A 24,837-nucleotide genomic window follows, 5' to 3' on the forward strand; every position below is an offset into this window, starting at 1 on the left:
ACAGAACAAGTATAGTTGGTGTTCGTCCTTCAAAAATTGGAAGACTGTGTTTGACATCACTTGTTGTTTACTCTAGAAACAACGGAATGCCTTTGTGTTCGGTGAGAGGCCTTTCAATTTAGATGAATTGAAACACGAGGTTTTTAGGATGATTGAGTATACCTTGCAGACCTCTACTATTAAGCCTACCATATCTGCCCATCACGCCCGAAAAGAGGAAAAGCTCATCAATTGGACATCACCACCCCAGAATTGGATCAAGATCAACATGGACGAGGTTCTCTGTGGGAGCACTGAGATTGCTTGTGCTGGTGTGATTGGAAGAGTTAGCAATGGTCAGTGGCTTGAGGGGCATTTTAGGAACTTTGGTGCTTGCTTCGTCCTTCAGGTTGAGCTGTGGGGGGGCATTGGATGGTCTCACGTTAGCTTGGAGTCTGGATTCGTGTCATGTTATCTTGGAGATGGATAGTGCTCTTGCTGTTCAAATCCTGAATAAAGTTCTTAATAAATGGTGATTTTTATCAATACTAATTCCAATTTGATTATGGTTATTAAGTTTTGACTTATGAAAGATTAAAATGTCAAGATGCAATATGTCTATTGTGAAGGAAATCGTTGTGTTGACTACTTGGTGAATCAGATATTTTTCTGTTCCTCTAAACCCTATCACATACAGCACTCTCTTATGAAAATACTGAACATCATAAGAGATGACTTTATTGGGGTCTCTTGGTTTAGAATATGTAATATCTAGATGTTTTCATGTTTTCTGTGTGATTCCGCTTGTTTTTTCCCTTTTATAACAAAAAAAAAAAAGAATTAACTACTAAAATACGTAACTTAAAATAGATATGAAATTGTCTTGTAATTATGTTATTATTTTAATTTAAAATTCTGTCTCATTTATATTTTATTTCTATTCATATTACCATAATTAATATTTAAATCAAACTCAACCTTATAGTTTCTCAACAGTTCATTGCAGTCAAAACCATTAAAATTAAACCAATATGTTTGAATCAGATGTTACTTAACCATTTTGGTGAAAACAGTCTAATTAGAAATGAACATCGATCCTCTCTTAAATCAAATGAGATCTGATTTGCAAAAGATAAAAATCTGTTGTGAGCAAATCTCTATGGCATAAGCCTAACATATGTGCCACGTTTGATGGATCTTTATGCATATGTAGAAACTTGAACGAGAGAACTTTTTCTGCTAGTCCTTAGTTGTAGACCAAAATTTTACAAATATGAAATTTGGCGCAGATCGTTTTTACCAAAAATTTTAAGGAATTCTTGACATTTTCGAACATACAACTCTCCGTAAAAATATTGACGCCATCTGCATAGTTCTTCTACTAAATTCTGAAGGAAATTGGCTGCAGTTTTTTGAGTCCCTAATTATAATGCTTTGTGTCTAGCTGCATGCATGCAAGCGGACAAAAGGGAACAAAGCCTATCTTTTCCCGAAGAAAAAGAATGACGAAAGGCTATCCAAGCACATTTTTGCTGTAAAATGTTCCAATATAAAAAATAGGTTATGAACAAATTCTCTTCAATCCCAGAACAAAATATGAAAAGGAAACATGAGTAATCTAATAAACTATTTAAATAAAGTTCATTTAATACAAATAAAGAATATCCAGAAATCTCAAAAAAAAAAAAAAAAAAACACTCCCTGAATTTGTTCATCAATCAGCACTTAAAATACCGATGCCAAACCAAATTTAGTCACCAGTACTTTCTGTAATCTCATTATATTTTTGTTATCTTTCAGCTTTATAATAAGTTGTGCTTATGGAATGGGAGCCATAGAGAAGTATTAAACTAGACGCCATAAAGCCGACTTTGCCTCTCATTCATAAATATATATATATATATATATATAACAGAGAAACTCCGTCTAGCCGAAAAATTAAGGTTTTACTTACTAATAGAGAACGACTTACATAGATATCTCTGTAGAACTTACATAGATATATATAGGACACGCTGAGTGAGTCCCACCTGATAAAAAATTATGAATACGTGAAAAAAAAATTGGACTCACTCAATTCCCCATATAAAGGCCTTTTTTTCCCAGTTCATCTCTTCATCTGTTCTCTCTGGTGTGACATTTTACTGCAAACACAAATGCCACGTAGCTCACTAAAGAAGCTCAAGAATTACATGGTTCGCCACCAACCCTTGCTTCCTTTCCCCCACAATTTCACGGGGTCTTCCCTGCCCAAGTAATGAGAGAATAAAGTACCATTCTCAAATCTCAACCATACCTGTCCTATAAACTGGCGTTGCAAAAAAATCTCTCCTGCATCAACTCGAGGAGTTGGGCTTCAACAGTGAAGTGACCATTCTAAGATGCTCTTTATTGTTGCAATCAAAATTCTATCCGTAGCCGCCGTATTTCAGCTCGGAAAGTAGGGCTTGAATACAATGTCCGGTGAGCAAGACTTCTTATGTCTTCCCGAGAACAGTCCCGTGATATACGAACTAGCTCCCAAAGGGCCCCTCCACTGATCATGTCCTTTGCATTTACTTCTGAAATTTTTGAAGACACAGGTTTTAAACAGAATGTTCTCTAAAATTTAGGGTGCTAAGCAGGATGGAAGAAGCCTACTTACCATGTTGTGCCAAGTGGCACAATGCAAGCTCAATGTGGCGCCTAATGGGTGCAGCATCATTATTAGCATTTTGTATGATCCATGGAAGTGCACCATCTTCTATAAGAAGAGATCTGCCACCTTTTATACCTGGAGCAAGGCCCCAGGTTAAACTAGCTTAGGAAAAAAATGAGGGCATCACAAAAAATACAGGCTATTTTCCTATTTGATTTGCGCAATATGACTTCAACTTCTTATAGGATCAGATTTCTATATTCTCCATATTATGGATAAAACATAGTCTGAAGAATGATCAAATAAACCATTCATCTGTTCACTTATTACTGCAACTATCGAAATTCAACAAAAATGTGTCAGACGGATCATTTACCCTGACTAGATGCTCGAGATTCACATTTTGCAAAATTAGCAATCCCACGTGCAACTTGAGACAGAACATCAGGATGTGCACATCTCACCATACCAAGTAATGCCTTAATTCCACCTTCAGACCTCAGCTTCATTTGTATTTTATCTGCATAAGAATATAGTATCATAATTAATAGAGCCAGATTAATTGATACCGGTTTAACTAAAAACTCTAGATATGAATTAAGTACTTCTTCAGCTTAAATTAAGGAATAGGGCAACATGCACTTCCACAGTTTCCCCCTTATATATGGTTAGGCACTTCTCAAAGTACAATCTTTTGTTTGTTACACTTAGCTTCCAAGTTACTCTGATAAAGAAGAATAATTGGCCCATAAGTTTAAAATAGCTTAACTATCACGTGAAATTGGGTGTTAAATTAGTAGCAAACAAAAGATGGACAATGGATTTGTGATCCTGCCCAAACATGTCAATCGGGTTCCTCCAAATAACTTCTTTCAGAAAGGTGGTCCACCAGGAGTAAAGCTTCAGGATGGACATTGGCGAATACAAGATGGGCAACTCCATCCTGCAAAGAAATAGAACTTGCCCGAGATGTAGTTGGCCAGGAATTTTGCTGCCGCTGCCACATCTGGTCCCAAAACTTGGTGGGATCATGCACCATCAATACCACACTGCAGTGTTGTTTGAAATGGCAGCACCAGCAGTGGGTCTGGGGTTCTTGCATGTGCTGCTTTTTACTAAGATAGGATATCTGTCCTACCAGCAACAACCAGCTAACTCCACCACCAAGTCTGCAGTTAGTGGGGAGACTAAACAGGAGGAAGTATTATGTTATTTGTTCTCTTCAGTGAGTATAAAAAGGGTAGACAGTGTTACTGTTAAGAATAAAGAAAACACTGGAATAGAGGAGGACCAGTATCGGTATAATGGATTATGAATATGAAAAGTGAACAGATGATGTTAATAAATGAAGGAAATGCACACCAAATATTACAAATGCAAAAGTCAGAAAGTAACAACAGGTTCATACAGGTGGACTTTTCCCTGCTCCATCTTAATCCTCTACACAGTATGGAAAGAACTCAAAGAAGACACCGCATTCTATGAAGAGAAGGGGGGTTGGGGAGAGGGGGAGAGACAAGTGGAATTAATGACTTTAAATTAACATCTGTTTTATGTAATACTCTAAATCTCAAATAAAGGCAGTCAAGAGTAATAAACAAATAATAACCCATCTTTTGGGGAATGCCAGGTAAAAGTAATGAAGAAATTTGAGAGGAATGTTGCTTCTCATCTATATATTTTTTCATCATGAATGATGGGTATTTATACACCCTAAATGCTAATAAACCCAACAAATTCTAACAAGATTCTAACAATGGGGAGGAAATCTGTTTGTAACTTCCTCCATATACAGCTAATAAAAAAAAACAGAAAATATATAAACCTAATTTCTTCTTATTTTCTATACTCTCCCTCAATTTAGTTTACATATATGTTGAGTAAACCTAAATTGGATATTATATCATTAAATGTTCTTTTAGGTAGAGCTTTCGTTAGAATATCCGCACTCTGTTGACTGGTTGAAATGTGCATCAGTGTTATAATTTTATATTCTAATTTCTCTTTGATAAAATGACGATCGATCTTCACATATTTGGTTCTGTCATGATGTATAGAGTTTTTGACGATACGGATAGTTGATTGATTGTCACACTACACCTTCATAGGCACGTTGTTAGGGGCCTTTAATTGGACAAGTATTCTCTTTAACCACATACCTTCACATATTCCATGAGCAAGGACCCTAAATTCAGATTCTGCACTGTTGCGAGATACAACTGACCGTTTCTTACTTCGTCAGGTGACTAGGTTCCCCCAAACGTAAATACAATATCCTGATGTAGATCTTCTATCATTTGTAGAGCCTGCCCAATCTGCATCAGTGTAAATTTCAACATCTTTTCTATCTGTCTTTTGAAAGAACAACCCCTTGTCCTGAAGTTTTTTTAAGATATCTTAGAATTCGATACACAGTTCTCATGTGTTCCTCAGTTGGCTGATTCATGAACTGACCTACTGTACCCACTGCAAAGCTGATGTCAGGTCTTGTATGTGCTAAATAGATAAGCTTCCCAACGAGTCTTTGGTATCTCCCTTTATCAACTGTTTTATCACTATTTTTGGATCCAAACTTAATGGTTGAATCCATAGGAGTGTCAGCAGGCTTGTTTCTTAGCATCCCAGTCTCTTTTAGGAGATTCAGAACGTACTTTCGTTGAGATATTGAAATTCCTTTCTTGGATCTAGCCACTTCCATACCAAGAAAGTGCTTTAGTATCCCTAGATCTTTAATTTCAAATTCTTGGGATAGGAATTGCTTGAGTTTCTGAATCTCCTCAACATGATCACCTGTAAGAATGATGTCATCTACGTATACAATTAAAATGGCTTTCTTACTTGAGACGCAATGCTTGACAAATTGTGTATGATGGGATTGACATTGTTCATATCCTTAATATTTTACAACTCTTGTGAATCTATCAAACCATACCCTTGGAGATTGTTTTAAGCCATAGAATGATTTCTTCAATTTGTACGCTTTCTGAGAATTGTCTGTTAGTTCAAACCCTGATGGTATATCTATATATACTTCTTCCTCTATATCACCATTAAGAAATGCATTTTTCACATCTAGTTGGTAAAGTGGCCAATCAAGTTTAAATACAAGTGAAAGAAGTACCCGAATAGTATTATGTTTGGCTACTGGAGTAAAAGTCTCCTGATAGTCTACTCCATAGGACTGAGTATAGCCTTTGGCTACCAGGCGAGCCTTATATCGATTCACACTCCCATCTGCATTATTCTTAGTTGTGAAGACCCATTTGCACCCCACTTGGTGTTTTCCTGGAGGTAGATCCACTAATTCCCATGTCTTACTCTTTTCAAGTGCCTTAATTTCCTCTTGAACAACTATCTTCCATTCATGTATTTCCAAAGCTTCATGAATTGTTTTGGGCTCTGGTGAACTACTGTCTATCCTGCATATAAAAGCATGATGCTCCGAAGACAGCTTCTCCAAAGAAACATAGTCTTGTATAGGATGTTTAATACATGTTCGAATCCCATTTCTCAAAGCAATAGGAATATCAATATCAATATTTGAAATAGGAGCAAAGATTATATTACCTGAATCAAGGGTGGATTCATGGTAGGGCTTGGATGATTCAGGTGCTTTTCATTTGTTTCTTCTAATATAAACACGTAGCTCACTACCTGCAGGTAATGTGTTCTCTGTAATTGGCTTTGGTTCAGGCTCTAAAGAAGGTTTGTCTGATGAGAAATGACTCTATGGATATAGAGGAGGTATACTCACATCCCATAACTGATATTCCTGAATAAATATCTCCCCCTGAATATCAGTTGTTGGGTAAAAAGATTGATTTAAAAAAATGTGACATCCATTATATTATAGAAGTGACGGGTTTCTGGAACTAGACACTTGTAACCTTTCTGATTAACAGAGTACCCAACAAAAATGCATTTTATGGCTCTTGGGTCAAGTTTTCCACAGAGGTGTTTGTGAATATAGACATAAGCTGAACAACCAAAAACTTTGAGTGGTAATATATTTAAAATATGAGATGTAGGAAAGGATTGTGAAAAAATGGCATAAGGTGATTGAAATTGTAAAATCCGGAAGGGCATCCGATTTATCAGGTAGGTAGCGGAAAGAACTACCTCTCCGAAAGAAGAATTTTGGTACATGAGTGGTGAACATAATTGATCTAACTACTTCAAGAATATGTCTATTTTTCCTTTCGGCTATACCGTTTTGCTGTGGGATATGAATACAAGAGTTTTGGTGAATAACTATATGTTTAGTAAAATATTTTTCAAGGGTAGCTTCAAAATATTTACAAGCATTGTCAAATTTCAACACTTGGATGGTACCCTGAAATTCGATTCGAATCATTGTATGGAATTTTTTAAATAGAGGTTCAACTTCTAATTTCTCTTTCATAAGAAACACCCACGTAATTCTTGTATGGTTATTAATGCAGGATATAAACCATTTAGTTCCGGTGATGTTAGGGACCTTGGAGGGTCCCCATGCATCGCTATGAATCAATGTAAACAGTTTTGATGATTTGTATGGTAAACTAGGGAATGAACTTCGAACATGTTTAGAAAATTGGCATATCTCACACTGAAAAGAAACTGCATCTTTTTCTTTGAATAGTGAAGGAAACATCCTCTTTAAATACATGAAATTTGAATGTCCTACTCTATAGTGTCATAACATGATATTATGTTCATTATTTGCAGAAACAGAGTTTGCAGATACTACTTTGTGAGTTTGTCCTTGAGAAGTGTTGATTTGAAGCAGGTATAATCCTGAGCTCATCCTATCACTATCAATCGTCCTCCCCAAGTCCAAGTCCTGAAATTCACACATATTAGAGACAAATTTTGCATTACATTTTAAGTTTTCACTTAACTTGCTAACTGATAGTAAATTACAATCCAAATTTGAAACATAGAGAACTTAACACAGAGTTAAATTTGGAGATAAATTTACAGAGCCCATTCAAGCTACTTTTGAAAAAGAACCATCAGCAATTCTGATTGAAAAAACTTCTTCACACTTGCTGTATTTCTAAAATATTGAAGTATCTCCACTCATATGGTCAAAAGCTCCAGAGTCTACTACCCACACCTGTCCATTTTTCTGAAAAAACAGATAAACCAATGATATTACCTTTATGTGCCAAGAGGCATTGACTGAGTAGAAATTTTTAGACAAGATATGCTGGAGGGCTTCCAGCTGTTCAGGACTGAAAGGGCTGCTCTCCACAACACCAGAGGGCATTTCTTTAGCAATTACATGATTGCCCTGATGCTTACTTGAGGTTTCTGCCTTGGAGGATTTCCACTCACCCGAAGGCTTCCAGTCATTCGGGTTGTAATAGAGCTTCCAGCAGCACTCACGAGTATGCCCTAGTTTCTTACAGTGATCACACCAGGGCCTTGTCTTCTTCGTCCGAGTGTCGACAGCTCGGGTTGTGAACGCTGAAGAGTTTTTGGCCAGGTGGATCTACTCAACATCACCCATCAAGACCTTCCTGCGGCTCTCTTCGCGTCAAACTTTAGAGAACGCCTCTCAAAGACTCGGCAAGGGTTTGGTACTCAGCACACGTTCCCGAATCTCGTCGAGATTCCTATTCAACCCCAGCAAGAATTTGAAGACGTGTTTCTCTTCGACGAACGATTTGAAGTTCTTCGCATCTTCGGGGCAACTCCATCGACGCTCTTCAAATGTATCCATCTGCTGCCAGTTACGAGTTAAGACGTTGTAATACTGAGTGACGCTTAACTTGCCTTGGCGAAAATCATGAAGCGCAAACTCTATTTCGAAAATGGCGAAAGTGTTTTCTTTCCTGGAATAAAATTCATGAGCTGCTTTCTAGATTTCGTGAGCAGTTTCATAGAGTAGAAAATTCTCTCTAATTTCTGGGGTCATTGACGTGATGAGCCACGACGTCACCATGCTGTCTTCAATCTCCCATACGCCAGCGCTTGAGTTAGTTGCTAGAGGAGATACAACTTCGCCAGTATGATGTCCGTAGTGACCCTTCCCCCGGATGAACAATTGGACAGAGGACGACCATTGTAGGTAATTACTGTCGTTGAGTTTGTGTCTTGTAATGCAGGACGAAGACATCTCACTCACAACGTTACTCTTCTTGGATCAAGTATTGCTTTGATACCATGAAGAAATTTGAGAAGGAATGTTGCTTCTCATCTATATATTTTTTCATCATAAATGATGGGTATTTATATACCCTAAATACTAACAAACCCAACAAATTCTAACAAGATTCTAACAATTTTATGGGGAGGAGGAAATCTGTTTGTAACTTCCTCCATGTACAGCTATAAAAAAAAAAACAGAAAATATACAACCTAATTTCTTCTTATTTTCTACAAGTAACACACCTGAAGATACAACCTTTACAAATTCCTACAATCTATAGGCACTGGCAACACAATCCTACTTATCTTTCAGCCAGGCATGAACAAATTTTAGCAAAAATACGACGACTATGGTAATACATAACATTTTGCTCTTCATCAAAGCTGTGATTCATTCTGACCAGTACATTCAGTAGATAAATTTATTTAAAATGCAAAGAAAAAAGAAGCATATCAGGACAAAGAGATCAATCATGCAGTGAATGCAACCTACCACTGGAATTAATGTATACCAAATAGTAGTTTATAGTTCCTTTATTTGAATGCAGAATAAAACATTCCCACGAGCATTATAACATAACTGTAAAAGCATTAAGGAAAGACTATGGTGAAAATAATGGTAAAGTATCTAAAATTTACCATTGCCGCATAGATTAGCAATAGCTCCAGCAACCATGCGGAGAGTCTGAGGATCCTCTGCATCAGCTGCTGTCATGGATAACAAACTAATTCCACCTTGAGCCATTATAAGTTCTTGATTGACTTCTGCTATGCCAGAAAAGGATGCAAATTAAATAACATCCTGGACATCAATTAAACCAACTACTTAAAATATAAAAAATCATCAATAGATAATTACCGTTCATTGCAAGATTCGCAATTGCACCTGCTGCTACTCTACGAACAGTTTCATCCTCATAGCTTCTCAGAAGCATCAGCAAGGAAGTAAGACCTCCAGCTTCAACAATCCTCTCTTGATGTGCTTCTGTTATTTTGTGTCGAATTCATACAAAGACATAAATTGGACACAGTTCAATGACAAAAGTGGGGTCACATGAGAAAATGTAGTGTCGACATTCTGAACAGAAACTGAATGTTTCTTTAAAGCAAGTTAGAGAGGTTACATCCGAAATAAGTGAAAACTGCAAAAATGTTAGCCGCACCCACGACAACTAAGAGCTGAGGTGTCAACAGAGGAGGTGAATGGACTGTGTTGGTTTGGATTTCCAAATTTTATGGCTTTATATTTCTTATTTCTACACTGTTATTATCTGCATATTTCTTGTTCTGTTTCTTCTGTTACCTTCTTCCAGCTTTCTCGGACATCAGGGTATGAAAATGAAATATTACAATTGTAATACAGATGTAGACCATTGACAAATTATTGGAAACCAAGGGGTCTGACAAATTGGCATCAAAGTGGTTGATTCTCAACCATTCTTCTATTCTCCATCTACATACTAACGTTCTTTATGTTGCTTCTCCTTTCTCTCCTTCCTCTTTTCTCTCTGATCTAAGAGTTCTTTTAAAACACACTAAAAAGAAAAGAGAGAGAACTGCTGCCATGAATGCAGAGCCAAATTCCCAAATAGTAGATATGAACTTTGACGAAACATGGGAAAGGTGTAGGAGGAAGTATGCTGAACAAAAGAAGACTCATCTCGGATCCTGGAGAGAGCTTCAGTTTAAGCAGGAAGCTGCTCTACAAGAGAACCAATGTTGTCTGGACCACAAAATTGAGGAATCAAAGATAATGTTGCAAATGATGAGCTGCAGTTTTTCCTCTCCATTGGCATCAGCTTCACCAATTGTGAGTCCCCTGGCAACATCCTCCACCGTTAACTCCTTTTCAACCTTTCCTGGAAATAATTCACCTATGGAGATGTTTGATTTGTCTTCTTTGGGAGTAAGGTCAGATTTAGCTTTATTGTTTTCCTTTAAAGAAAGAGAAACATATGGGTTCTTTCAGGCCAAAGGAATACAAGGAGCAATTTTTCGCCCTTTGGGATGGTATACTCTTTGTAGAAAAAAGACTAACAGGTATATTTCCCTTCTATTTTACCAAAATCTGATCAAGGTCCCCTTCAGATGCCTCTTCTACCTGCATTTGTACCTGCTAAAGCTTTCTTACCAACGCTTCATGGTAAAAATTATAGAGATAATGGGAATCATGAAAAAATTGAAAAAAGAAGAGTAACTGGGCTTTTAAGAAAAGAATTTACAAATTCTGCTAACGAAGTTATTAAGTGCTGGAGTTCTAACAAGGAAGAAGAAGTGTTAGTGGACAATATACAAGCTAAGAGCAAAGTCCAACTTATTGCAAGTCCATTTGAGAAAATGCAGACAAAGTTTTTGTGAAAAGTTCACAAAAGAGTTAATTAAATCATGATGAAATGCACTTCAGAGAAGCTGGTTTTTTCCAAGAGTCCACTAGTATTTACTTATAAGAGTATATACTTAGCAACTGACATATGTATGTTAAATATAATCTTTATAAGCAAATGATATCTGACTTTAGTTCAAGTGAATTGTCAACTATGTACAAATGGGACAATTAGAGGCTGTTAAACAGAGAAGTTTCATTGAGAAATGAATTTTTTGTTGTTGGTGGTGAAGGTATGAATGGAGGATGTAATGAAATTGGTTCAAACTTCTCTAAGGCTACTTGGCTCACAATCCATGCATGGCAATAGATGGATATTAGTTAATACATGGGTGTATGCATATCACCCTTATAAAGATCAAGAGTTTCTTATTACAAGAGCCTACGGTTGTTGGAATACTGCCAAAATTGACCAAGTTTATCCATTAAGTGTGACTTTGGTTTCATGGAACCCATCAACTGCACTTGACAATGTTAGTAGTCATCAACTGGTTGTTTTTGGAAAGTGTTATATCAGTCGTAAATTTGAGTGGGGCAGTATTTTTATTGCTTGAAATATTTTTGCTGATACCTTTGGTATTTCATGAAGTTGAATTGTATAATACCTGCCTTGGCTCAAGGAGCCTGGTAAAACTGACATTAATCAGGCTCCTTGACCCAAGGCAAGTACTAATTATGCAACTCAACTTCATGAAAAACAAGAGTATCAGCAAGAATATTTCAAGCAAGGTAATGATATATATGTCAACACTTTAGAAGTAACATCCAATTTTGAGAATCATAAATTTAACGACAGACAGGCACATGAAAACACACACACACACAGACATTCAAGCACAAATCTAACAACCTTAAAAAATTTTCACTCACCCTCAGCGGCTAAGTTGGCTACCACTTTTACCGCATGAATTCGTACACTGGCATCTTCTGACTCAAGCAACGACAAAATTTTTTGCAGTCCAACTATCAAAGAAATCAATAAAAACCATCAGAAGGATAATATAAGAAATTATAGGTCCGAGTAATTCCTTCCCCATTTTCTTCATAGGTTTAAGCAATGGTACTTTGAACAAATCCATTGTTCACCTTGTTCGAAGAGTGTAGGAATTGGTGCCTTCAGCATACTCCCAGAATCATTGAACTGGGAATTCCTGACTTGAGACGAGAGGAAATCCATACCAGCATAAGAATTGCCAGCTCCAGCTCTTTCAAAATATCTTCTCATCTATAAACAAACGCAAGAATAATAGTGTTGAAATTAACATTCATATCAGAGCTAAAACTGAACATTTATTTTGACAGCGTTCAATGCCTAGGAAGTTTAAAAATGCTACGATGTCAAAGCACAAGGTTTACACCAAAGATAGTGCAAAAGGTTTGATCCAAACATGGGGGTATCTTTTAAACAGATCCTCACAAAAGAAGCTAGATCAACCAAACTAGGCAGCTACATCTGTTCTTCCCAACCAAACTAGGCAGCTACATCCGTTCTTCCCATCTTCTCTGTCCTTTTTTCTACAAGAAACTGAAGATTCTTGTAACCTCTTGCATACTACATCAGTAGTGTTATGGAAAAAAATGCAGTATATTTTTGTAGTCTAAGGACCTTAGAAACACTAAGAGCTAGTATCTTTAAACAATGGCCGAGCCTGTGGTAAGCTTATAGTTTAATAGATGGTATCAGAGTTGGCCCTAAACAACTATCATATTGGCTTTGTGGATTCTGTTTGGATTGGATATAATTTTGCAAAGGTTCTATTTGTTTGAGATCACAAAGATGGATCCATTAGAAGTTTGTAACACCCTGCATATTACATCGGTGGTGTTATGAAAAAAAAGTGTAGTATATATATTTGTAGTCTAAAGATACCAAAAGCAGTAATAGCTAGTGCTTTTGAGTGAGTCTGTGCTGGACTTGATTTTACAGTTCTCTTTAACCATTAAATCAGCAAGCAGCAATATGAAAAAATCTAGATACTCATAATTAGACTCAAAAACAAATATCCAGTGATAACAATAATTACATAAAGAAAGAGAAATATATAAGCAGACTGACTTAACATGCAAAAATCAAATACCTGGTCAGCTTCAAACGTCAATTGCAGCAACTGACTTCGCAGCATCATTATTTCTTCTTCAAGTTTCTTTTTCTGAAGAGCCTCATCCTCCAAAATCTTTTGAAGCTTCAAGATTTCTGGATTCCCACCTGCCTAGAACACCAAGATAATCCTTTATATGGCACAGCTTGGGTGTCAACAAAGGTCAAAATAATCCTCTACAAATTTATGCAAAAAATTCAAGGGAAAAACACACCCCTAACTCTGTTCGTTGACCAAGTTGACTCTTCAGCTTACTAACCTCCTCTTCAGCTGCCTTTCTCAAACAAGTTTCATTCTGAAGCAATTTCTTCAACTCGGCAACTTCCTCAGTAGAAGAAGTACCAGGCTCCTGTGGAGTAAAAAGAAGCAAAAATCGAAAAATTGTAAAGGTAACAAAGCTCACAATCAACTAATGATTAGAAAAGGCATAATTAGTTGGCTACCATAGACACTATCCCTAAGGCATAAATATGTTATTATGTGGCTGTAAACTACTTTCACATGCTCAAGAATAGAGTGTAGAATGAAGACCATATTCAATATGTTCCAGTAGGCTTAAGTAGGAAAAAATCAATTTAAATACGTTCATGAGAATTGATTTCTGGAGTAATTAATGTAGTAAGAACCCCAGAACAAGCTAAGGCAAGGAGAAAGGAGGCCACATATGAAAGTCATATACAGCAGTTAGTTGTAAGCTACCAATCACCCATGAATTCACACAAAACTTCTCTTTTCAACAACCAGAAAACAAGAAGCTGTTCTCCAGGCAAGTACCTCTCCATTACATTTACCATTCAAGAAGCTATTATGATCCTGCTTTTGCTGATTAGATATCATTGTTTCTTCCAGCTTCTTGACTGATTCCATGTACTCCATTTGAGTCTTTAGCCTCTCCTTCTACAAGAAACAACTCTAAACCGTTAATTAGGTATAAAAGCAGAAATTACGAGTATTTGCGGGTTCATGTGGAAAGAAAGAAACACGAGCTTTTTAAGGATTCTGCTCTCCTTTTGATAGGATTAAAGGTCATTGATCCCTAACTAGGGGTCATTGTTCAAAGATTCAAATATCATCCTCTCCGTGATGGAGATGACTTATGGGACTTTTTGGATGCTTTGACAACTATTTCCTGTGGGTGGCATCCTCTTGAAGCCTTGAATAAAATTTCCTTTCTATCCAAAAAAAATAGAACTGTGCAGTGATTTTAAACTTAAAATTTCATCAGAACCTTACAAGTACACAAAATTGTCCCTTCTGGGGGGAATTGAGCAAGGATGGGAAGAGAAACTGAATATGCAACAGCAGTCTACTTGAACTAACCTCTAAGGCATCTGCAACATTCCTTTCAACTTCAGAGATACGATTTTGCGCTTCTAGATTTATTCTTTCAACTTCATCATCAAATGCTTTCTGTTGCCTTTCATTTTCAGCAATAAGTTTGTCCAGTTGCATTTCAAGCCTTCTAGACAAACTTTTATAATCAAACTCCTCCTTTATTTTCAACATGTTCTCCACCTTCATAGCCTGTAAGAAATGAAGTAATAACGCATCCAACTTTGCACTGTCAATTAAGTTTAGAAAATTATCTCATATATTAAAAACTGAAGTCCAAATCAATAAGCAAACAAGATCAAAGGACCAACTAAAAAAACCAAGCACTCAAATTAACCACTGAAAAAAAAAAACCATCGAAAAAGTACAACCATGAAATACTAGCCACAGCATCAGTCATTATAGACCATAGTGATGCAGATTGCAGAAGCACCTAAGACTCATCACGAAGGGAATTAGTTGGATAAAAAAACTTAATTTGTACGATCTTAGTTAAATTAAGTGGTAGATTTTCTGGTAAAAGTGTCAAGCATTCACCCCAAACTGCTAGGTTTTCTAAGAAGAATCACCTAGATATTACAAAGAGGGTTAAATCGGTATCTCTTCTTAATCCCATTATTTTCTTGAATTGAATAAATAACCTAGAAGACTATTTTAATCAGTCTTACGAGTCTGATACAGAGAGTATTAAGGTACCATTGATAGGTGTGGCTAAGAAGTACAGGATCTTTTCATCTAGAGCGCTAGGGGATCCAGCTATAAGAATAACTTGTTAGAAAACTTGTTAAACTTGAGACAATTGATTGGTATGTGATTAATTACTTGAAGAACTTATTGCCACTACTTAGTTATCTCATCAGTGAGATGGAAAGAAATCAAGAAGGAACACTCATCATATTTTCTCTCTGTTCTTTAGAAGAAGCATATCACAAAGCTATCCAAATAGGAAGTATTTCAAACTCCCTTTACTTGTTATGTATCGTCCTTTACAGTAGAGTCTAATTAATTTAAGTCTGTTTCTCATCAGCTCCTCCAGCCAAGTTTTTTGTTTCCCAAGTACCTAACACTTTAATCCTCATCCTACTGGCCTCCCTAGTAGGTCAAGTGAAAGAACTCAGATTGGTAGTAGAGCATAAGTCTAGCAATTCTCGCATTTCCAAGACTAGGGGTGGGCAAAACTCTGTCCCAACTAGAAAAATGGACAAGACCAGCATGTTCGGTCTGGACCAGTCCACATATCGTCTAGTCCTCAGTCCAGGAGATTAGAGACTAAGGAGACTGATCTGTTCTGTTCCAATCTGAGTCCTGTCTGGTTAAATGATTCTTTTTTAAATATAAATGAATTCAATATATACAGATTTAATAACATGTATATGTATGTGTATATATATTTTATGTATATATATGTTTACATGTTATTTGTACAATTAGGTCTACTTTGGCCCGCTTTGAACCAAAGTAATAACATCTCAGTCTTCAGTCTGAAAATTTCTTCAAGTTCAACTATGGTCAGGTCCGGTCCAGTTCCGCACCATTGCTCACCCCCATTCGAGACTTAGGTTGTTTATCCTATTAAATACCAAATACCATAGAAAACATTGTCAGATATTTTTTACCCTCCTGAATTTGTTCTAATAAGTGCCTAAATGGTCTATCTAGGTTCAAGTTGCTATGCTTATAAACCTGATTCCTTTTCTTACCAGATCCCATAAGCCTTCACTGATTACTCTTTTCAAAACTTAGTAATTTTGTGATAATCCACAACTTGCTAAACTATTACATAATTCTTAAAACATGGACCTAATGCATATCTTCTTCATTAAACTAACGTTATGGATCGAGATAATCTCTTGCATAATACTAGTGATTTCATATATTAAAATTTTGTGCTAATAAAATAAAATTTAGGTCGGAGGAGAATTATTTTTAGCCTTCTCCCAATAAAAGATAGACTTGTCCCATTCTAACTGGGTGATTTCACATGATTTACTTTAATGTGTATATTATGCATGGGATAGAGAGGCATTTTCAGAAAATAAGGGAAGAAATTTTAGGAGGAAGAGAAGATTTTCTTTTCTTCCACAAAACAAAAAGAAGAGAGAGGAAGTAGAGAGAAAGAGAAGGATGGTGGAGAGAGAAATTTTGCCGCAAAGAGGCCAAAATCTGCTAATCAATGGACCGCATACCGAGCACCGTAAAGTCACCAATGACAACCTCCAACCAGTGAACTGCCAGAAACCCATGACAGGAAAAGAGAAAGAGTGGCCAAATCTTCCGATCAGATTCCAATCTACTCCAGCCACAAATCAGCGAGCCACCACCACTAACAAACTCCTCGGATCCCCAAGAGAAACTGATTTAGGAAGAGTCCTACCTATGCATGTATTTAGTTATGGGTTAAATCCAATTATTGAATACCCACATTGGAAATATATAATGTGTTTTCAAGTCTTTAAATCCAAGTTCTAACCTCAAAGGCCTTAATTGAGATTAGCATTGGGCAAGAGTGTGTTGCAAAGATTTTATCTTAAGTCTGCTGTGCACAACTTTACACTGCTTAAGTTGGTAAGTGGCAAATGCTGATATCCTACTCATTTTAATTTGGTAACTACAGATTCGCTACAAAGCTCTTGATACTAGTAACTTAAGCTAGGTATAGAAACTTAAATAAACTTGTGGCAATGAGATAGATTTGGAAGTTTGAGAAGTAGGTGCCTGATTATTTGTGTGACAGATGTTGATACTTCTTAAGTCAATGTCGAGATAATTTTGATAGATAATAGATAAATGTCATGGTATTGAATGCTGGAATTTGCAGATAGTTTGATTCCTCAACTACATTATTATATGTTGATTAACATGAATAAACTATGCCACTGCTAAGCTTAATCCATACCTTGCAAAACTTGTGAGTTGCTTTCATTTATTTATAGTTTAGATGATTTAGTGTGTAATAGGATACAACCGTAGCTCATGAAGCTAAATTGGTAAACTTGTAACTAACCCTCTTAGGTGATGGTAGGGTGAATACCCTAGACAACCTAAATTTGGAAAATGGTTTTAAGCATAATGAGTTTAATGTTTATGTGTGAGAGTCTAATCTTCCTGATCTTTTGACAAGATGCATGATTGAATAATTCTTTTGTTTTCTTTTTTGTGTGTAAATTTTTCAGCATGTGCTCTCTCCCAATATATAGTTTATGAACTGGTTCTACAAGTTGGCTGAAGAACTCATAGCATATGAGTTTTGCCCCAGTCAATCCCTGAACTAGGTCTTAATTTGGTTGGCCTATGGATTATATAAGTTGATAGATAAGTTCAGATAGATTTTTTAAATCAGAGATGATCCACCCTTAATTTTCTGGTTATTCCATAGTTGCAGTTATATAGTAGCATTTTGAGGATGAGATTGGCAAGGGAAAATAGTACCATTCTACTAATATACCCTAGAAGATATCAAGGATTCCTTGGCAAGGAGCATTAAGTAAGGAAGTATGATCATGTCTTACATCAATATTTATATATATATATATATACCAGGCGTATAATGAGTATATCCCTTCAATAAGGCTTTTTAATGACCATGTAATATGGGGCAATAAGACAAACTGATAATGGCAGTGTACATAAGTAAGACGTGACTTCTTGTTTAATGATATTTCCCTTGTTGATTAGATATTATTATATATGAGAATATTATACTTTTTGTATGAATTAGTTAGAAAATTCCAAGGCTTATCATGGTATTGGTGGCTTTAAGTCTACCCATTTTCTAGTCATGACATGGGTTCTGGTCATGACATTTTGACATGGTTGATTTATCACAAACCATTTTGAGTTTCTTGCTTTGTTTACCCATAATCATATAAGCACATTAGGTCCAATTATATGTTGCTGACTACAAGCAAGATTATAGCTATTGGAGACAATTATCATAACCACTTCCGGCAATAGTCTCACTCTGCATCTTGTCAAGAAGGTTGTCCAATGTCTGATGTTCTTTTGGATTAGATGATTATTGCATTTGACATAAACAGTCCGTGCAAGTGGATGATGATGCAAAACTACCTAAGACTTGTAAATGACAGGACGTTTAGTTCAGTAAGGAAACTTGAGTTTCTGAGTCCTTTTAGCACGTCTGAGTTTTGAATTTTAGTTTGTTGTGATTTAGAAACTTGTGATAGTTTCCTCATTATTTTGATTTTTCTCATTAAGTTAAATTAGAATATAGTATTCCTATTCAAGAAACTAGAATAAGTTAGAAATAATCTTGTTACTGCTGTCATTATTTTCCCCATAATATTTTTTTCTGAGGAACCTCAAAAATGTTTTCCATCTTCCTCTCCCTCTGATCTTCTAACATCCCCTCTCTCCTACCCTTTCCATTATTAGTCCTAAATCAGATAGAGGAAAATAAATTAGCATACTGATTGCAGGAAATAGACACACATTCTACATATAGCAAGGCAGTTGCTAATTCAATAGAAAGGCAGATGGATAAGTTCAGATAAATTCTTTAAATTATAATTTTATTTACTTATCATTCTGACAAAGGATTATTAAGAAAAATATAATTACCCCATTAACTGAATGTCCATCAGGGCTCCTACTTTTTCAAGTTCATAAAGATAGAATATGTATATATAGACTAAATTATGATCCAATACAAATGTATGAGCTTACCCTTTGTCCAAACAATATTGTACTTGCAGTCTCTCCACGGTGACGTGGAGAAGGGCCTATTGTCACAATCAATGAAGTTCTTGCTGTGCCTGCAATTCAGAAACAACATCAGGCAAAAGATATAGCACACAACTCATTGAAAACCCAAATCATTAGCTTTAATACAAGTCATAAAAAACCCTTTTAGTAGTTAAAATATCTGAAAAGAAATTCCAAGACAAGAAAAGGAGAAAAAAAATTTAGAGAATAATTAAAAAATGGGAAAATCATAACAAGATAAATACAACAAGATCTAACCAAATGTGCATTGAACCAATACATTAATAGTCAATGAATCATGTGCAAGTTTGGAAAATAAATTTATATGATAAAGTGTCGTGTCCAGATCATATTGAAACTTAAGAAAATGAAGAGTTCAACTCAATAGGCTTCTTACCTCCAAATGAATCTCTAAGCAATCTTGTTAGTTTTGAATCACGGAATGGCACATGAGCACTATTCTCTGCAAGGGCATTTATGCACTTCCCCAATGCACTCAGCGAGAGATTAATAGATTTAGCTTCCTCTAACATATGCCCCTCACTTCCTGCCAAGAAGAAGAAAAATAAAATATAAAAGACCAACATCAAACCCTCCATAACCAAAGAGGTCACTAGAAACATTTTGGGAGGAGGGGGGCAGATGAAAGCAATATTCTTTATTCTTGAGAGCTACATCCAAGATGTCCAAATTTGACAATATGTGAGAGGCAATAGCCCAAACAATAGCAAGCTCCCACAACAAAAGGCCTCACTGATGAACAGAAGCAAAGAATATTAAGTGAAATAATTATGTCACTGCAGGCCACGAGATTAAATGATTAGGAAGTTAACTACCTTACTGTTACCAAATTGTGGTGTAGTGACACATATTTGAAACATCTACAAAGCACAACAGGTTGGTGATATACATGAAGCATGGACAACTAGACGTTGATGGTTATACAGATGCAAATTGTGTTGGGTCACCTAGTGACAGGAAGTTCACCACCAGATATTCTATATAATTTGGAGGAAAATCTGTGTATTGGAAGAGTAACCTGCGGGTTGCTAGATCCAGGTCTTAGTTGAAGTATAGTGCTACAGTTGAGGTTTTGTGCAGTGATTTAGCTAAAGCAGCTATTAGTGGAGTCAGGTTTTTATCATTTCCCAATCAATAAATTTGTTTTGTAATAACCAAGCGACCACTGTATTAGATTCAATCTTTTCTTTCATGGAAGGTAATAGACACTTTGTCACAAATATTGTTTTTTTAAAAATAAAAGTGTGAGAAATTATATTAACACGGAATCAAAAAAGGGGATAATACCCACATACAAAGTCACAAGATATTGTTGCATGGAATCTTTTCACCAAGTTTGTTCGATTAACAGATGAACTGGCAAATTTGTTTACCAATTCCTTAGGACCAAAGCTAAGTTACCTGTAACAAGTTTGAAGAATATAACATATATGCAGCAGCAGAAGCATCAATTTATTTTGGGAGTGGGATGGGGGCAAAATAATAACACTGCTGTCATTGAAGATGAATTGGGGGCAAAACCCCAATAATGTGGTAAATGTTAATTGAATATTTTATTTTTGACTTTCATATGAAAGTCTCATATAATAACTATGATTGCAGCTCATTTTACTTTTTTTTTTTCAAAAATTTATATAAATTTGATAATTCTTTATTATTTTATTTATTTTTATATATCCTATATTCATAAATAAATATCAATATTTCCATCTACTAGCTACATTTATAAATATAATACTTAATATAATATACTTAGATTTATAATGTCTTGAAAATTCATATTGCTGTAAATTCATATTTCTAAATTCATTTATATATTCTTAAGAAATTGTAGAACAAATATTTAGTGTAGATATACTAATTTTTATACATATGTCTAGGGGGAACTCTACATATTTTTTATGAAAATTTTAAGGGGGCTACATTAAAATATATGTATAAACGTATATATATGTATATATGCACATAGAAGCGGAGATAGAGGGACATAACCCTACCTGTCCCCTTCTGCCTCTGCATATATGCTCTAGGTCAAGCAGGAGAGGCACCTTGAGGGGCAAAAGGTAGGAGTATGAAGTGCAGAGAGCTATGATCATCTACGTAAAAGTTATCCCAAATCTACCATTTAGGGAGTTGCCATTACCTTGGCGACTTATAAGTAAATCTAGTAATTTACTCTTTTAGTTATGGAATATACAAACAATATTGTACATCTACCATGTATATAGGGCATGAAACACTCCATGCAAATACCTGATAGCAAAAATATAAAGAGAGAATAACTTCTATCTCCTGATTTCTAATAGCTCAATCGTCGCGAGGTCATCCTATTGATGTTGAAAAAATTATTTCAATCAATACACTCTAAATAACATCAAAGAAATGTCAGTGACCTGATGTCAGATTTCTTCTAATCCAGAATTGGTCTCAAATGCCACCTAGTTTTCCACTTTAGCCCCCATTACCATATTTCACTACATCTTTCCTTCCAGAATCAACAGGACATTAGGAAAAATTCTACAAGTTAAATACTCTTGAGATGATTTCGAGTGGGATCAACAAATATGCAGAGAGAAGCAAAGTTCCTGCTCAGATGCCCCCACACCTCAAGTAGGTGCAGAAAGCCGTCTTTGTATAAAAGTATTCTGACTCGATGAAATAATCTGAAACACAAACCTGACTTGTGAACACGTTCTGAACCAGCAAGATCCACAAGAACCAGCTTGCTTTTCCGAACTAGTGGCTTTGACGGTTTTACCAGGTGAGAGTTGTGCATTTCACTTGGAAGGGTATCCTCTCTGGCCACAACTGACCTCTTCACATGTACCTGCACTAACATGGTTCAATGTTTTTAAACAACATAAACAATAACATCATGGATTGCTGATAAAGGAGCACAAAAACTAGGGAGAAAAAAAAGGGATGAATGAACGGTCACCATCAGAATCGCATGACTGCGTGAAGATTCAGTGTTCAACTTTGTATTTGCAGCAATTCGATGAGCTTCCCCTACTTTCAGCAGCTCAATAAAAATCTGTTGGTTGCTGATCCCTACAACGGTTGCCCCAGGTAATGAAACATCTCCGGTTTTTGGATCTTCTACAATGGAAATATTATCATTTGCAGGATCAAGGAGGTCCTGAATGGTTTCCATATAAAGCTACAAATTTTTTAAAATAAGAATGTCAAACAATTTTCTTGATATCCAAAGATCCTGAACAGGCTATAGACATTCTTGAACAAGATAAAACATCAGTAAAATCTAATACAATAGTAATACAAGTGACTACAAATTGGCACCTGCAAAAGAATGTGATGCAGTTAAGAAGTTCAGATTTAACAAATTAGTACAACTGTGCATTTACATGATAAATATCAGCTAACCTGCAAATATGAGACAGAGACAGAATCAGTCTCTGGAGAAATATCTGCTAAGATATCCTCCATTGAGCGAACCATGATTCCACGAGCAGCTGTATCTTCATCTCCCAACCTTCCAAGAGTAAAAGTTTTTCCTGTACCGGTCTGACCATAGGCCATAACTGTGCCATTGTAACCATCAAGGACACTCTACAAAATTGAAAGATGCATCATATAGTTGCTACAAAAAAATAAATAAACTCAGAAAACACATTACATAAACTCATCAACTCAATTAAATGTGGCCAACTAACATCTTGCCACTTCCATAAAATAGAGAATGTAACAGACCTCTACAACGGGCTTAGCAACGACCTCATAGACTCGCTTCTGAGATGCCAATTCAGTGAGGACCTCATCAAACTCATAAGTTTCAGAATCCCAGTTGTTTTTTCGGAGTTTCAACCTCTTAAGCTGAGATAGACAAGAGACTCAAAAGGATAAATGGCAGCACAACTAGGATGCAAGCTACTACAAAGCTCAAAAGAGCACAAGTAAGGAGAAATAGATAACTACAAGGAGACAGGGACCACCTCTGGCTGCAGTTCCACACAATCTGCAAAATCTGCATCAGCCACCAACTCTTCTGCATTTGGAGGTCGTAACCTAACAGCTACTCTAACTCTTCCAGGCACTGCTAAGAACCACAGACATCAGCACTTATAACAGCATCAACATTATTATTAGTTGGTTCAAGAGAAGCTCTAAGTAGGAACGTATACATCTATAACCATGTTCTAAAAATGTTGATCCCATGGCCTTCTCTACTTCAACATTTAGCATGGAAGAAGGTACCTTCTTTTCAGCATTCAGTTGTGGCCTCTGCCTCTTAATCATTGCAGAGGCAGCTAAATCTATCATCTATAATGAATCTATTCCAACAAAATGAAGAAAAAACTGCTCCTACTGCCCTGCCTATTACTAAGAAGATAAAATCCTCATAATGTTCTAAAATTTCTCGAATTCCACTGTCATTGGAATAAGAAAAAGGTCAAACCTCCAACCTACTTAAATTAGCTATTCCATATTACTGCATACACTCGAGAACTAAAAAACGAACGCTCTTCGAGCGCATTGCCAAAAACAAAGATAAAAAAAAATGAACAACCGTAAAAAAAAAAGGTGCGCATGCTTCATAACAAATTCTAGTCACTATTAGTGAACTTCAGCAACTCTGCAAATAAACAAGAAGGAAAAAAAACGGTGGATTCGTCGAATCGTTTATGTCTCGAGATACAACTGTAACACACCTCCATCGTTTCCAGCGGCAGCAGTAGCAAATGATGCGGGACTGCTACGGCGATGCGCAGACCCTTGAGCCTGCAACGAATGAGGTGGCCTCGATTTGAAGGACGACGATTTGAGATTAGAAGAGTTAACCGCGGAGATTGGCCTCACTGCTCCCCCCTTAAGCGCACCGTTTCTGTAAGCACTAGAAGCCATAGCGGTCCTCCTTAATTCACCATTTTCTCCAGAACTTGTAGGTTTCTGGCAGACAATAACTACACAGATGAGAGAGAGTATGTCTGTGAGACTTTGGGGGTTTCGGTAGATTCGAAGTTCAAAGAGAGATGACGGAGGGCGGGGGGTCCCAGGGGGTTTTATGGGGTTGGAATGAGACAGAGACCGCCGCAGATAGATGGCCCCACCAAAATAAAACTTGAAAGTACGAAACTACCCTCGCACTTGTTTCTTTCTTCACTAGTTTGATTCCTCGATGTCTGCCCACTGCCAGCCGGACGGGCCTCGTGCCCGTGGTTTTTGGTTTGCTTTAATTATTGCCCATGCCAGTTGCTGTACTGAGCATGAGAGCCCGGGAAGTATTCTGTGTAAATGACCTAACTACCCTTTGGGAGGGACTGGGTATCGAGCAGTTGGTTCTGCCCTTGACTAATACGATTTTCTGTTCGCTCAAAAAATATATATAATTTTATGTTAATTTTATATTTTCATATTTTAATTATTATTTTAATTTTTATATTATTGTCATAATAAGTCTCAGATATTTTTTTATTATATTTTAATTTTTAACTCATAAAATTATTTTAATTCTTGATATATAACTGTAACAACATCTTTGTTTTTCAGTAATATATATGATAATAACA

General features: G+C 36.3%; 1 protein-coding gene across 1 annotated transcript; it reads right to left on the reverse strand.

Annotated features, from left to right (window-relative positions):
* Positions 1-1,906: 1,906 nt before the first annotated feature.
* ARK2 (armadillo repeat kinesin 2) lies at positions 1,907-24,307 on the reverse strand. Its single transcript, XM_088220170.1, has 19 exons — positions 23,980-24,307; positions 23,263-23,363; positions 23,021-23,143; positions 22,694-22,879; positions 22,248-22,469; positions 21,986-22,136; positions 19,686-19,835; positions 19,250-19,338; positions 14,555-14,758; positions 14,009-14,131; positions 13,449-13,583; positions 13,214-13,345; positions 12,222-12,360; positions 12,006-12,098; positions 9,612-9,737; positions 9,392-9,517; positions 2,994-3,137; positions 2,624-2,752; positions 1,907-2,540 (listed from the first exon to the last, which is right to left on the reverse strand). The coding sequence occupies exons 1-19, from the start codon at positions 24,170-24,172 to the stop codon at positions 2,380-2,382; spliced, it is 2,727 nt and encodes a 908-aa protein (XP_088076296.1). The 5' UTR covers positions 24,173-24,307; the 3' UTR covers positions 1,907-2,379.
* Between the last annotated feature and the right edge of the window lie 530 nt (positions 24,308-24,837).

The sequence above is a fragment of the Carica papaya genome, chromosome 5, assembly GCF_054855325.1.
Source record: "Carica papaya isolate Zhongbai chromosome 5, ASM5485532v1, whole genome shotgun sequence".
Taxonomy (NCBI): Eukaryota; Viridiplantae; Streptophyta; class Magnoliopsida; order Brassicales; family Caricaceae; genus Carica; species Carica papaya.